This window comes from Pipra filicauda, unplaced genomic scaffold, assembly GCF_003945595.2.
Source record: "Pipra filicauda isolate LSUMZ 115617 unplaced genomic scaffold, ASM394559v2 scaffold5_size6683894_pilon, whole genome shotgun sequence".
Lineage (NCBI taxonomy): Eukaryota > Metazoa > Chordata > Aves > Passeriformes > Pipridae > Pipra > Pipra filicauda.
In genome coordinates this window covers 889283-905492 of record NW_024104754.1, presented here as the reverse complement: position 1 = coordinate 905492, position 16210 = coordinate 889283, and the positions used below count along the sequence as shown (strand labels likewise).

The following is a 16210-nucleotide window of genomic DNA, read 5'->3' as shown; positions in this document are numbered from 1 at the left end:
CTATTGTGCTCCTGAAAATCTACAGTGGGGTCTTTACCTGTTGGTTCCCTGTGTTCTACCCTATAGTTAGACTGCTGTGGTAATTCCTCATTCTATTCATCTCACAAGGTCCATACAGCATTTTAATTTTTTAAAAAATTATATTTTCCCCATAATTAATGTCTTGTTTTCAGGCAATAGATGGTATTTCATATTCTTTTGCTGAAAAATATCTTTTAGACATGGCTACTTCAATATTTATTTATTTATTTAAAAAACATGCTAGGCTCTGTTGTTACTTCATTGCAAGCTTTAAATATGCAAATCTCCAGAACTAAACTGATGAACAACCTTGCCTTTTTAGATATTGCAACATCCACATGCTCTAACTATCTTTGAAGATTTTGTGTACTGGAGTGACCGCTATACTAACCGAGTAATTCGAGCCAATAAATGGCATGGAGGAAACCAGACAGTTATGATTTATAACATTCACCAGCCTCTAGGGCTTGTGGCAGTCCATCCTGTAAAGCAACCTGATGGTAAGTTCATCAAAACAACTTTGGTAATTGCAGAAATAACATGCAGTACCATCATGCATTGGCACAGTGAGAATCAGCCTTGTCAGCAAATGGGCTGGGCTAAAACAAGCAAATAATTCAAACAATTGACTTGCAACTGGCCAAACTGGTATTAGGGAAAGTAACCACCTAGGCAGCATCTAAGGATAATGACTAGCCAAAAAGAATAATAGGGAAATAGTATGTGTCATCTTTTTGCAGTTTGTTCTGAATGTTTTTGTAAGACAATTGGAGCATTTTTGGAAAGTATTTTAATTGTAAAAATTTTTGTGTTTGACATACCGGACTCAATTTCTTGTGTGTTAATAATACAATTATTTTTGAAAAGATGACTGTCATCAACCTTCTCTGAAAGTACTTCTACATTATTTTACTCAATGAAATAATCATAAATACTCAATAATCATAAATAAACCCCTTCATTGCATTTAGTATTCCCTCTAAGATCTTATGCAGGGGATCTTTTGTAGCTGAAAAACTGTAAAAAAAAATTTTTTTCTTTCTGTTAGGTAGAGATATCCTTCAAATCAGACTTTTCCGCATTTCATGGCATGACTTGAAGTGTGGGAAATATATTGATATGAATATTGTCTTTCAGCTTTTGTTATATTTCTTGTGTATGAGGTGTTTCCAATTAATAAATATTACAATGGCTTACTTTTTTTTTTTGCCTTGAAAGACACCCCCATACCAGGGAGGGTAGAGACTTGCATTTGAGTAAGGCACTAGTAATTTCAGTGCTGTATTTGTTTTGGAACAAAACCTTCCTCAGTCATGTTTAGAACTAAAGCCACTTAGCATTCTCACTGCAAATTGTTCATTTACCAGAGAGTACCATTAATTTATGGATCATAGTTATGGTTTAAGAGGTTTTATTTTACAACCCAAGGTTTAAAAACCTTTCTATCGCTGGTGGAGAAATTTCTTTCTTTTTCTTTGTTGCTTTAAGTTAGTACATTTTATGATTTTTCATTTTAAATTATTCTGTTGTACTTTATGTGGCCAGACAGAGAAGGGAATAAATCACTTGCAGAATAGCAAAACATGCTGATGTTTACAAATGAAGAAATAGTTATTTGCAGATTGAAATTCCAGATGCAGTATTAAAACTGTCATCCACTTTCCTTTTTTGTAAATCGGTAGATCTTACACCAACCAGCGTTTAGTTTCATAATACTGATGAGGTGAATAATTTTCTTACAGTTTGATTTCTGAGTTTATGCTATGGTTTTATTGTCATGCTAATTTGTTTTCAGTTCCTGTTAGTTTTTATCTTAGGAACAATTGCACAATTTCTTGGAACTTCCAAGCTTCTTAAAATAAGGTCTGCTGCAATTGCTAAGGATATACTCAAAATCTGATTTGATGGCTCATCCTGAAAAATCCTCTTTAGCAGCAAGTTTGTGGAAGTGATCTAGGTTGAATTTTAGTGTATAGTAATAATAGCAACCAGGAGAGATCCTCTTCGCCATCTTTTTTTTGGCATTTTACAACTTTAAACTGGCAGTTTCAAAGCGATCCAAGAAATTTGGCATTGAACTCCCACTGTCTTTGAAAAAGACATACCAACTATTTTCTCTTTGGTTTCTCCAAGAAGTCTCAGTAAATAATTTAAAACCCCCATCTAGAAAGCTTATAATAATCAAGGACTGAAAATCCCATAGGCCTCCTTGTGCAGTTAAGAAAAGTCTGAAATGGAGTTTGAAAGATTTTCTATGATGCATAAAATTTGAAAAGACCACTATGATAATAGTCCTTATTTTACATGGAAAATTGTATCCTGTTATGAGTGTATTATATAGCTTGTGGTTCTTGGAAATTATTTCATTTTTTTAATTTTAAAGAAATAGCAAAATTTAGTGCTAAGTTGATATTACCAGGAGCAATGAGATAGAATATTCTTTCCAGTCACTCATATTGTTACAGTTGCTAATAGTTCCTTTTTAAATTTTAGGTATTAATTCCTGTGCATCGTCCCCCTGTAGCCACCTCTGCTTGCTTTCTTCATCTGGACCGCTTTTTTTTTCCTGTGCTTGTCCCTCAGGATGGATCCTTTCTCCTGATAACAGGAACTGCATGAGAGGTAGGGCAGTAATAATGAAAGACCCAAATGCTGTCAAGTATATCTCTCTCTTAGGCAAAAAGCATACTTCAGTGGGCTGCTGCTCATGAAATCAAAGTTTGGGACCGCTTCAGGCAGCCTTCATTTAGGACACATGTAATGTACTTGGCCTAAAGGTTTGGAGACAGGTTTGGGAAACAACTGAGTCAGAGATTCAGGTGCTTCATTTGGGGAAAATTGATGAACTCAATTTTCTTATAAGCACTTTAAAGAAGCCACATTTTAAAATTTCTCACCACATTGAATGTTTTGCTGTTGGAATACATCTGGAAGGAATTTATTATCAGTTAAAAATGAAAACATACTCTGGCAGATCGTTGTGTTCATTATAAGTATTCAGCTCAGAAACATCTTTTTAAGAGTTGTAATTGTGAGAATGTTGAGATGCAGGACTAGAGGGGACTCCCTTGGTTACTCAAGTTTGTTTCCTTCTTGCCCTTGACCTCGTGTCATATGTCCTCTTTCACCAGTCAAGCTCTAGTTTTAGATTAATGTGGGTTGTTGCCAGAAATTCACTGAACTTCACAATTTGGTATTTGGAAACCTGATTTTTTTTGTTCAAATGTAATATCTTCCCAGTTTACTACCATTTCTGATGCCATTTTTGTCCTTCGGGATAAATAGCATTAGTAGTTCTCCTTTAGCATTGGTATATGCTTTGTTGTGTATATTTGAAGTGGCTATCCTATTCTTTCTCAGCCTTATTTTGCTAAGAAGTAAGTTATGATCCTTTAGTTTCCTCTAATCAGGAGAGATGTTCTCCCTGTTTCTTATGACTCTCTTCAGCCTATCTGAACTAATGCATTTTGAAATTCATATCAGAATTTCTCATTCTGAGCTTTTTCCCCTCCCCTGTGTAAAATATCGGTGTACCAAATGCAGAAGGTCTAGAAACACAACCTAAAATTACGTGTACATACATGTGATGCAGCTGTAACAGAACTAACCTTTACAAACAAAATGTGGTGTCAAAATGTTCTACTGAACTTTCTTTGAATAGTCCACAATGATTTGTAAAAATTATTTAACCTGTTAATTTAAAAAGAAAATTCAAAGCACTGGCAGGCAACTTGTGACTAGAAATTTAACCACATTGCTGCTGTCAGATGAAGCATTCATTATTAATTTTTTCATCATTGTACAGATATCAAGTGTACTGGTGTCTCCCTGTATAGGGAAGCTTCAAATCATTGAAATTTAAGTAGAAATTATCTTTGGGATAAGCTAACATTAGAAATCTCTGTCCATCAAAAAATCCTTTTCTTTTAAAACTATCTAAATGTTAAAGGCCATATCGTGCTCTTTTCCTGCTCGTTACTTAGCTGTATGTTCTTTAAAGGGTTGTATTGCATTCATATTTTTCTGAACAGCAGCAAGGGAATTATCAATTTATATGATCTGAAATGAAGTGCAAATTTGAAGAGGGTTTCTTTTAGAAATCTGCACTTGTTTTGTTATGTGCGGATTTATAGAGGGATCATAATGAAAGAAATGGAACATGGCAGGGATGAAGCACATGCACATGTAGAGGTTGACCCAAATCTGCCACTGAATTGAACTATTGACAGTTGTTTACTTCTTGCATGTTGTAAATTTCCCTTTGTCTGCTTAGGTACAGTTGTGTCCCTTTTAGAAATTACATAATTGTTCAATATAAACTGTGTAAGAAAGAGAGAGAAGTATCCTTCTGTAAAGCACAGTTCTTTTAAACTATATGGGATTATTTTATTCTTTTTAGATGGAATTTATACAGTTAAAACAGTATGTAGAAAACATCTACAGATGTGGGGAATTAAAAAAAAGGATATTTGCTGAAGGTCAGCACATCAGCAAAAGTTAAAAAATATATATTGGGTTTTTTAATGGTAAAATATTTTAATCATTGCTAATGACTAATGTCCCTGCTGATGGCAGGAGGCTTGGGACTAGATGATCTTTAAGGTCACTTCCAGCCCAGGCTATTTCATGATTACATGGGAGTAGGCAATTTTATTTCTTTTCTAATTTTTACTGTTGTCCTTATCCTTGCTGTCATTGTTTACTTTATTAGGCCAGCACAATCTTTCAGAAGAGGGGTTAAACTGCACTGCATGCATTTGATCGCCCAGTGTCTCTACAAACAATGATATTGCTGGTCTCTGCCTACTTAGTTTGCATATTAAAAACTACTAACTTCATGTGGATGGAAAGGCATTTATTCTAGGATTGCACCGTTTTTTAGCTCTATATAAGATGAAGAAATCTTGCCTTTGCACTTTTAAACAGCATTTCAGGTTGATTTTAAAGATGGTAATGTAGCAAGCTGCCTTGGAAACAAAGAAGTGACTTTGTGTATATTAAAATATTATATTAAAATGGTACATGTGCATATTTCATATAATACATGAATTTTATATAGATTATAATTTGTCATGTAAATTGCTTAAAAATTGCAGAAGTTATATTAATGTCTATCTGATGAAGCTACACAGGTTTTTAAATCTCTATAGCTCAGCAAATTTGCTCTATTGTCCATCTTAAAAGTGAGGAATAATCAGATTGTATAGATTTACATAGGTGTAAAACTCAAAGCAGTAAATCAAATTTGACAAATACTTCCAGCAACCAGAGAGAAGTATGGAGAATAATTTTTGAGATGTGCAGTGATGCTGTGATTTGTGGATTTTCATGTCAAAATTTTCACTGCGAAATTTATATAAATATTGCAATTAAGAAACCAGCGAAGAAAATCCAATCCAAACAAACAAGTCTTTGATCTGTTATAAAAGAGGAAATGCTACAGCAGCCCATTTTCCTACTAAATGGTAACTTGTACCTATGGGGAGAAGAGGCTAGAATTTGTTCTCCAAAGACAAAAGGACAAGGAAGAGGGGAATCAGCGTTCAGAACATTCTCTTCCCCTACTCCTTAGCAGATGAGAAATGCAGTTACTGAGTCTCACTCTACAGCTCTCCAATGCATTTTCTCAGATCACCTGACTAGCTGCTGTTAATAAGATTTAAGCATGACAGTACAAGTTTACCAGAAAGTAAATATACTATAAGGGAATATGTCTACTCCCTTAGAGATAAAACAGGAAAACACAACACTGCAGTTATATTTAATAATGAAAATCAGCAGTTGCTGCAGTGACATTATTCTATGCTTGTGAGTCCTGCTTAATAGCCATTAGAACCCATCACAGGCAGGTCCTGCAGAATCTCGGAGCTTTGCCTGGCTGGTTCCCATCAGGTCATGCACAATCATCAGAGCTTTGTCCTGATGGTTCCCATTCTCAGAGATTTGTAAAAGCTGCTTAGAGCAGCTGCATTGATGTCCTTCTTCCCTTGGCTAGCAGTGAGTGATCCTGCTTTATTTACTTCCTTCCTCTCAGAATTTGCATTGTGATTGCCCAGTGCTGAAACTTTAAATGTTACAACAATTTCAGTAATTGATAACCTCGCTCCTAGTGAGGGATCAAACTTCTAGGTAAGTGGTTTCAAAGCACCACTGGTAAAACTGAACCCTTCTCAGCACCAGGGAACTTCTGTGTGGGAGCGGGAAAGCATATTATAATGACATTTTCTTGAGCAGAAGCAACTCTGAGTTACACTGTATGTTTTCACAGTTGAACACCCTTTCCTTATTGCTGTAAGAGATAATATAATTTATGGAATTTCTCTGAACCCTGAGGAGAAGACAAATGATGCTATGGTTCCAATAGCAGGAGTTCAAAATGGTGTTGACGTTGACTTTGATGACTCTGAGCAGATGATTTATTGGGTTGAAAATCCGGTAAGTTAGTATTTGGGTTCCAAATGTGCATTAAATTAAGACTTCTTATTTTTGAAAAGTGTTTTGGACTGCAATATATTAGCATTGCTGATAAGAATTTTGATAAAAATAATAGAAAAGAATGCAATGGTGGGGTTTTTAGGTTTTTGGTTTGGTTTGGTTTTTTTCCCCACTAGGACAAAATAAAGACACTTCATCTCTCTTATAAAGTAGTTCTTATCTTTGGCAGCAGAAACATTTGATTAATGTTTTTTCTGGCTCAGAGACATGAACAGGAAATATTGGAAAGCATTGACAGACCCACACTCTCAGCCCTGCTGTACTATAGTCCACTCTCCTCTCTCTTGACTTAGGACTTCTCCATGGAAGTAGTACACTGGACACAGTGGCACTTAATATTAGAATGAATGTGTATGCATCTGATCTGAGCGCTTAATGAAGTAACATAGTAGAGAGGCACCTTTTCCTTTAAACAGAAAATTGTTGCAAAGTCACAACAGTTTCCAGGTAGCACATATGAGGCTTATAGATCTAAAAAATAATTTGAACTAATTTTTAATAGTTGATTATAATTGTTTGATGAAGTGTTTTTATTGCTGGTCCTGAACAAGGAAATTATATGTGTTCCCTAAGCCTAATTTGCCACTAAAAAAAAAAAAAATCCAAATTTTTACAGGATGGACACTTAAAAAGAAAAAAATCTGTGGTAGTCTGGGAAACAGATGAGAGAGGACGCTACTGATTCAACAGTACGTGTTAAGTCTTGGAAGCATAAAAACAATTCTTTTTTTCAAGAAAAACAGTGCTTAGGTCCTGGAGAAGTATGATGGTAGATAAGGAGATTTATATAATTATATAATTCACACAAACCTGTTATGTTTCATCCACACACAATTTTTGTGTTTTTTTTCCAACTTGTTTTCTTTACATTTTGCATCTTTGAAGTAAATATAATTTAAAAACTACTAATTAATAAGCTTATTCCATGTCGCTCATAAAGAAACCACAATTTATTTAATTATTTATTCTTTTAAAGTTAGAATATTTAGTTCCAATGAAGTATTTGAATAGACCTATTTAAGCAAACTTTTGCCCAAGAAACTAGGTAAATACTCAGGAATCTATTTCATTCTTCCTGCAGTCTGAAAAAATGTTTCTGGCAGACCTCAGCCAGCAGATACAGCTGACATATACAAAAGCCTTTTCAGTTCTGTAGGAGGTCAAGGGCTGATACATCCATTACCAGCGCTGCCAAGTGAAATGCCAGGTGCCTTTGCAGGCTGAGTGTGGGTATGTGCTCTGTTTTAGTTAGGTCTTGACAAAGCCTGACAAATATGTGACTGTATCCCTGGCCTGCAGACCTCAGGCTTCTGTTGTTCCCAAACAGTGCCGAGACACCTGTGTCAGTCATGGCTCACTCTGAGAAAAAAATGTTTCTCTGTTTTCTAATGACGGAAGCATATTTGCCTACTTTCTTAATTGTCCATTACCACAGGGCCTCCTCCTTAACACCACATTTTGCCTCCATCCATTGCATGTTTGGCTTTTCCTGGGGTTTGTCTACGCTTGCATAGTTTGTTGCTGTAATTTCAGGGCCAGTGTTGGCAGCATTTGAAGCTGTAGTTAGAGTTCAAGTGAACATCCAGCTTGTTCACTCTTTCTGAAGCAAACTCAGGAAACAGAGATAAAAATAGGAGTGCCCCGCTATTCTACTTGTAAACACTTAAGTTTTTTTCTTTAGCCATCATATTCCGTAGGTTGTTAATTGTAAATGTCAATAATAGTCAGGATAACTGTCTTTAAAGTGCCTATCATATTAGACACTGTTGTAAACATCCAACATCCATCAGACTCTCACAGTAGGGTTTATAGAGTACCAAAAATTATCCTGTTTTCCTACTTTTTTTCTGAAGGCCTAGGGATTCAAGGGCAGGATAATTTGCAAATAGCATTATATTGTTTGGATTCAGCAAGCAGCACACTGCTGGTGTCTAAGAAATTTTAGTTATTTAAGTCAGCAGTGAGTTTGGCCTGGAGCTCGGTTTTTTGCCATCTGAGGTGCCATTTTCAATTCTGCACTGAGATATTTAGACAGTAGGCTGATATCATGGTAACAAAGCAATTAAGATTATGCATGGACCATATGATCACTGGGTCCTTTTCCTAAAGTTGTTTCTACCTTGTTCCTGTTCTAAGATGGCAACTGCAACCTGTTGTCCATTTTTTACTGCCTGGATCTGCTCTATTTCTGCCTCTACCTCCTCCCTCCTTGAACTGGGCTAGCATTAGAAAAGATTGCAATATAGAATAAGTACTCATATAGTTGGAATAGAACAGTGTTTTCTGCTCTTGACATTATTTCACTTTTGTTATCTTTTTTTCCAAGGGTGAAATTCACAGAGTGAGGTCAGATGGAACCAACAGGTCAGTTTTTGCTCCAGCAGCTGTTATTGGTTCTCCTGTTGGTCTGGCATTGGACTGGATATCTGCAAACCTGTATTACAGTAACCCAGGGACACAATCAATTGAGGTAATTATTTAAGAGGGACAATTGGAAAGCAAGAACCTAGATTTTTCACTACTATGTATACAGATTTAAATTAGTAATATTTATTTAATGAAAAGCTGAAATTAGATTTATTTTAAAGTGCAATCAGTCTGTAGAAAAATACTTTATAAACTTGAAAGATAAAGTTAAATTTGGGCGTAGTCAAAGAGATACAAAGCAGGAAAATTTATTTGTGCATACATCTATTCTCTTTTTTTTTCCTTCAACTCATTAGGCTTCTAGCGTTTGACACACAACCTCTCTGATGACTAGAGTTGCTGTTGTTACATCCTCACTTCAAATCAGTGATCCCAATGCAGTGCCTCTGATAGTAAAGGAATGTTGTCATTGAATGCAGTAAGGTCTATTCCCAAATGCTTTGATAGCATATTAAGTAGCTTTCTGGAGACTAACAATCTCATGGTATGTGAAGGATAAAATTGCCTTTTAGTGTAGGGAAATAGAGGATAAGTAATATATAATGCAATAATGACTGTGAATAAGCCCAGTCATTAGTGTCCTTGTCCCAAAATATAAATACGTATTATTAAATTAAACAGCAGCTAATTTGAGCTAATGAAATGGGATACCTCCTAAATCAGCATTTCATCAACGCCTTCAGGCTGTAATACTTTGAAGATATTATGGAAACTGAAAAATGAACTATTTTCATACCTAGGATACTTGTTAACATAGACAGGTTCAGAGCTGCAAGCAGCTCATTCAAGGGATGCACGTAAGAGAAGGGAGATTTTAGAGTAGAGAAAAATGTGCTTTTTTTTCACGGTGTTTGAGAAAGTCTTCTGCAATTTCAACTCCCTGTTGATTTAGGCTTCCTTCCTGTAATTTGAAAATGTACCGTTAAGTTCTGTATTACATGCTCTTATGAGTTCAATGTTTGCATAGGTCCTGAAGCTGCATGGTGACATAATGTACAGGAAAACACTGATTACCAATGATGGCACCCCTCTGGGAGCTGGCACACCAATTGGTTTGGCAGTTGATCCAGCAAGAGGGTAAATTTCCAAACCTGCTGTTGTCTTTGCTCATTAGTGTATTCTCCGTATTTTTCATAATTTTTAGGGTCGTCAAATTTCATCCTGGATTTGACATGGTTTTGCTTTTTTTCATATTTGTACAGAATTTATTTACTCTTTTTAAGCTCTATACAATAATTGCATAGCTTCATAAATTGTTGTGTAGATGTTCATTCTCCTTAATTTACCATATGTTTGTATGGTAACATTTTTTAGTTAAAAAGAATCTCAGGATATTATGATTGTGAAAAAATCTCAGAAAAGTGGGACTCTGGTCCACTGATCTCCCTTATCAGCTTGCTAACAAATGTGGTAATGTCTGTTATAGGAGGCTGTACTGGACAGACCAAGGAACTGACAGTGGAGTTCCAGCAAAGATTGCCAGTGCAAACATGGATGGATCAGGCATACAAACACTATTCACTGGCAACCTGGACCATGTAGAGTTCCTTACCATTGACATTAAGGAACGAAGGTTGTACTGGGCTGTCACAAGCACAGGAGTGGTAGGAGATATTTTTTTATAATAGCTTTTTTATCTGTCTCTGCATCTGTGATTCACATGAGTGATTCAGTTACTTCAGTTTTCTCTTGTAACTGGGAGTTGCGGGGCCAGGCAAAATCCAAATAAGTGTTTTATTAAATACCATTACAAGTATATGATCATAAATCATATACTGCTAGCCCTTTCCTTCTTACCTTGTACATAGAGATTTCATGCATAAGAGATTTTAGTAACTCGTGTTGCATTTAGTTTTATATAACGTTTTAGTTTTATTATAACATTGAACTTTTATTGTAAAAAAAGTAATGCTCATCTTAATCTTTGAATTGATTTCATAGATTGAGAGAGGCAATGTGGATGGTACAAATCGTGTGACCCTGGTGGTTCATCTTTCTCATCCGTGGGGAATTGCTGTGTATGATACATTTCTGTACTATACTGACCGAGATTATGAAGTTATTGAACGAGTTGACAAATCCACTGGTGCAAACAAAGTAGTACTGAGAGATAATGTCCCAAGACTGAAAGGCCTACGAGTGTATTACCGAGACAGTGAGTATTTGCAAGAGAGATATTTCAGGATATTCAACTTGTGAAAACTCAAACTTCCCTTAGAGATAGAATGTATGCCTTTTCAAAGGAAATGCTTCAATTTGGCTTTCAGGAAAAGTGTCAGAAGCATTTTGCCTGGTTTTGGTAAAGAGATGGTCCATCATCTACTTAAAGCATCTGTTGGGTTATGTAATTTTACTAAAATATTATCAATGTAGTGTTGACTAAATAAGAAATTTTGTTACTTTAGCTTCAAATCTGTTTTATCTGCTTCTTGACCCCATTGATCTTAGATGACAAGAAACCAGCAAATCTATTTGCTAACACATCTGTGCTAAAATGAACAATGATTAAGATCTTTATTTTTGCCAGCTGATTGTTAATACTGTACAAATGTATGAATTTGGATATATATCTGTGGGTGTTTGAGATGATACAGTTCAGATTTTTATGTTTTACCATCTGTGCCTTTCACAGATTCTGCTGGTTCCTCAAATGGCTGCAGTAATAATATTGGAGTTTGCCAGCAGCTTTGCTTGCCTGTACCTCATGGATTATTCTCCTGTGCCTGTGCTACTGGCTTTCAGCTAAATCCTGATAACAGAACCTGTTCCCCATACAGTTCATTTGTAATTGTATCTATGCTTTCTGCAATTAAAGGATTTAGTTTAGAGACATCAGATCACTCTGAAGCCATGGTACCACTGGCAGGAAGAGGTATGTGAATATTGTAATAGGAAAAAATCTTGTAATGCCTAGTATTTTGGCATTTCTTTCTGGCATAACACATTTTAAATAAGTTAGCTTATATAAAAAATATTAATTATTACTTTTCAAAATATTTCAGGACGAAATGCACTTCATGTGGATGTTCACATGCCTTCTGGTTTCATTTACTGGTGTGACTTCAGTAGCACAGTTTCTTCTCAGAATGCAATACGTAAAATTAAACCGGATGGTTCTTACTTTAGAAATGTTGTTACAAATGGAATAGGACGAAATGGGATCCGTGGCATTGCAATTGACTGGGTAGCAGGTAAGCACAGCTGAATTTAGGAGAATGTTACTCTTCATAGATTGTAAAATTTTAAGACTAACATAAACAGATCCTAATGGAACTATTTTGAATGGAAGTACCATGGTTCTAATTTGTGTCTCTATGGACTGATTTGAAAACAAGAGGAAGTAATGAATGGCTCTTATTTTTTTATAGATTTGTAAAGATGAAAGTTTATCAGAATAAATGTATGGAGTCTTTTCTCTCATAAGGATTTCGTATTTGTCTTAGGTCTCTCTTCTTGTCTGTACATTTGTAAGTTGCTGTTATCCAGTGTACTACCATTGTGCAAAACATATACCAGAGAAGAGTGCACAAAACTTGTCTGAAGACATTGTAAATAAGAAAGGACTTTTCATCTACCCTCAGATTGCTGTGTATAAATACTGTAAATTATAATGAAAAGTAAAAAAAGCAGAAGATATACTTTGTCTTTGAACTTTAATTTCCCCACTTTCATTTCTTGTTCCTATTTAAACATATTAGAGATTAATTCAAATATTAACTCTTCAGAAAGTATTAATCAAACATTGACATTACTACCTTGATTTTATATGTATATGTACTATGCAAAAGTTCTTCAGTTGATTGATAGGCTTGTTGGGATGAGTTTCAGGACAACTATCTTCTGTAAACACTTAATTTAGTTACTGTATACAATCCTGTGTCATAACATGGATTTCATAGTTGTGTGTTGTAAAAGGTAAAAATATATATATTTATATATATATATATAAAAGTACACCTAAATGACAACTGTAGTTAATGCACTTTGGTCTTTTACCACTGATACCCTTGGCAATCCATTAGGATTTAGAAATTATTTGACTGCTGTCAGTTTGAGTGTTGTCTTTCTAATTCCTCAAATTGTAGGCAAGTACTTTATGCTTCCAACTACTAAGATATTTATGATGGCTGTTCATTTTATGGTTTACTACTTTTTAACAGCTTGTGTTTCTCAGGTATTGATGTTAATATTAACTTTTTTTTTTTTTTTTAATATACAGGAAATCTTTATTTTACAAATGCATTCCTGACGGAGACTTTTATCGAAGTTTTGCGCTTAAACACAACTTATCGTCGTGTGCTGCTTAAAACTACTATAGATATGCCAAGGCACATAGTAGTTGACCCAAAAAACAGATATCTGTTCTGGGCAGACTATGGACAAAATCCAAAGATAGAACGTGCATTTCTTGACTGCACCAACAGAACAGTTCTTGTGTCTGAGGGCATTGTCACACCTCGTGGGTTGGCCATAGATCACAGCAATGGCTATGTTTACTGGGTGGATGATTCCCTAGATATGATTGCAAGAATTCAGCCCGATGGTGGTGATGTTGAAATTGTACGCTATGGCAGCCGCTATCCAACTCCATATGGTATCACTGTCTTTGGCAGTTCTATGATCTGGGTGGATCGAAACCTGAAAAAAGTCTTCCAAGCCAGCAAGGAACCAGGCAATACTGATCAGCCAACAGTAATAAGAGATAACATTAATTGGCTAAGGGATGTTACAATTTACAACAGTAATTTCCAGTCACGTTCACCCCTTGATGTCAACAACAATCCTTGTTTGGACAACAATGGAGGCTGTTCTCACCTCTGTTTTGCCATCCCTTATGTGCAGACACCTAAATGTGGTTGTGCCTTTGGAACGCTAGGCAGTGATGGCAAGAGATGTTCCATTTCAACTGATGATTACCTGATTTTTGCTCTTGAGAATGCCCTCAGAAGTATCCACCTAGATCCCGAAAATCACAGTCCTCCCTTCCGCACAGTCAATGTGTTAAGAACTGCTGTTGCCCTGGATTTTGACAGCATAAACAACCGAATATATTTTACACAAAGTTTTCCTTCAGGGACAGGAAGAATCAGTTATGTTAATATTTACTCAGGAATTGGCTCTCCAACAGTAGTTGCATCTGGTAAGTGCACTGAAATGTGATACAAGGTAAATTAGGTGTTAAAAAAATAGACTACGGCACCTAGAATTAGCTAAGGAGGTATTTTTGTGCTGATGGTCAAGGTAGACTATTTAGTTAAAATGTCTAATGAAATGTACCTTTTGCTTCCTCATTTTTTCCTCTTCTGAGAGTCTTATTTCATCTTGATCACAATGAAATGGAAATATAAAACTGGATAGATATTATTCTGTATATAAAATGATAAGCAATAAATTAAAATGATGTATAGTAAATTAATATTATGAAGTGAAGGAGGATTCCTGCTACTTGGAGAATAGCAATCAAAACTTATGTTTATGTAAGGAAAAGGTGTTTGTAACCCTACAGCATACACGGGACTGCCTGAGTGTTAAGTATTACTACTTGGGTTTTTTAAATGGACAAATTTGCTCTGGCACCAGTGGCATTTCAAAGAAGTCTTTGATGTTGCCAAATTATAATAGATGAAGGGTGTGCAGTATCTAGGAAATCATACTGAGCTGTGTGTGTTTGCTTGCATGTGTCTAAGACCTGGGGACTCCAGATGGCATAGCGTTTGACTGGATCAACAACAGAGTTTATTACAGTGACTACCTCAATCAGACTATCAGCTCCATGTCTGTGGATGGATCGAATCACACAGTGATTGCTCGGGTGCCACGACCCAGAGCTGTTGTATTAGATCCCTGCAGAGGGTATGTGCTATTCTTTATTTTGACTGCAGGTGAAACTACAATTTAGACTTTGACAAAGACTACCAGACACTTCCTGTAACCCTAACCCTGAGCCTTTTATTGTTGTATTCCCTGAATGCTTCAGAAGAATTCTTGTTTCAATATCAAAACATTTCCTGAGAGGCTGGGGGCATTACTGTATTATACTGTACTTCTAATTTTGTTATTAAATATGATGTATTTAAAATTAAGAAAGATAAGAAAGGGATTAATTGACTTCACTGGATTCACAAAAGAGCTTAAAAAAATTTTCTGAAGTTCACTTCAGCGGACCCCAGTGATCCCTGCTAGAAGAATCCCTTGTCAGTGTGTCCCAAAAGAGAGGAAGAAGTTCTTTTCCGGTTGTTTTGCACTGCACGCTTCAGTGAGGGACACCAGGGTGGAAATATCCTGGAGCAGATAAGAGCTTTGTGAGTTTTATTTGCTGAAAATATAATCATGTTATTGACAGGTATATGTACTGGACTGACTGGAGTTCAAATGCAAAGATAGAGCGAGCTACACTTGGAGGAAACTTCAGAACACCTATTGTAAGCACCAATTTGGTATGGCCAAATGGGCTTACCCTGGACTATGAAGAACAGCAGCTATACTGGGCTGATGCAAATCTGTATGTATTAATAACACACTTGTTGGTTTACATGTGGTTAATTTTTTAATATCTCTATTATTTATTTTTCCTCATTTCTAAATTGTTTTTTGACATTTCAATTGAATTTGGTACTTGACAGTATAGAATGTTAAGAGTTACTTAATAGCAATGCTATGTCAGGTTTTGATATTGATGTGAAACTACTGTGCAATAAGAAGTTTTGTTACGCCATAGTCCAGATTTAGTCCTCTGCTTTATGCATTTGTACCTGCTGGCAGTTTGTTTATCATACATGCAATTCAGGACTTCTGTAGGTATCTTCTCTAGCAAATACAGTCCCAGTACACATTTTACATTATTCATGGTTAATGCCTGTCACCTGTGGAATTTGGCCTGATGTTCTTGCTGTTGCCTACCAGACAGACCTCTACCCTTGAATTTATGCCATCAGAATTTCTTCCGTCATCAGGGGAGTTTTTAAAAATTATTTAATTTTCTGTCCATTAAATTCACTTGTAGTCTCAGAGAGATCACTGCAGCAGTCATACTTTCCTCTCCGGCTCCTTCAGCATAGCAATTCTTTTTCAGGCTTCTCTTTTGCTGTGTCAGAAGAGCGTTGTCTGTAATGGAGTAACTTCTATGACCTGTGCCCTTCTGGGAAGAAGGTGTTATCTGGATTCATCTATGTGCAGCAGGGCAAAGCACTTGTAATGGGATGTCTGTTTTAAGGGGAATGCAGGATGTCAAATGAAACATATGCTTTTCTGCTTCAAACTCTAGTTA

The 16210-nt window shown here is 35.9% G+C and overlaps 1 protein-coding gene across 1 annotated transcript in view; it reads left to right on the top strand.

The window, feature by feature from the left end:
• LRP2 (LDL receptor related protein 2) overlaps window positions 1-16210 on the top strand; it is a 119773-nt gene that overhangs the window by 59803 nt on the left and 43760 nt on the right. The window contains exons 31-42 of the mRNA XM_039387984.1: window positions 344-521; window positions 2515-2643; window positions 6290-6456; window positions 8843-8986; window positions 9911-10020; window positions 10370-10547; window positions 10885-11098; window positions 11576-11815; window positions 11946-12134; window positions 13163-14083; window positions 14631-14796; window positions 15287-15445. Coding sequence (XP_039243918.1) covers window positions 344-521; window positions 2515-2643; window positions 6290-6456; window positions 8843-8986; window positions 9911-10020; window positions 10370-10547; window positions 10885-11098; window positions 11576-11815; window positions 11946-12134; window positions 13163-14083; window positions 14631-14796; window positions 15287-15445 — 2795 coding nt within the window. The remainder of the gene's footprint in view (window positions 1-343; window positions 522-2514; window positions 2644-6289; window positions 6457-8842; window positions 8987-9910; window positions 10021-10369; window positions 10548-10884; window positions 11099-11575; window positions 11816-11945; window positions 12135-13162; window positions 14084-14630; window positions 14797-15286; window positions 15446-16210) is intronic.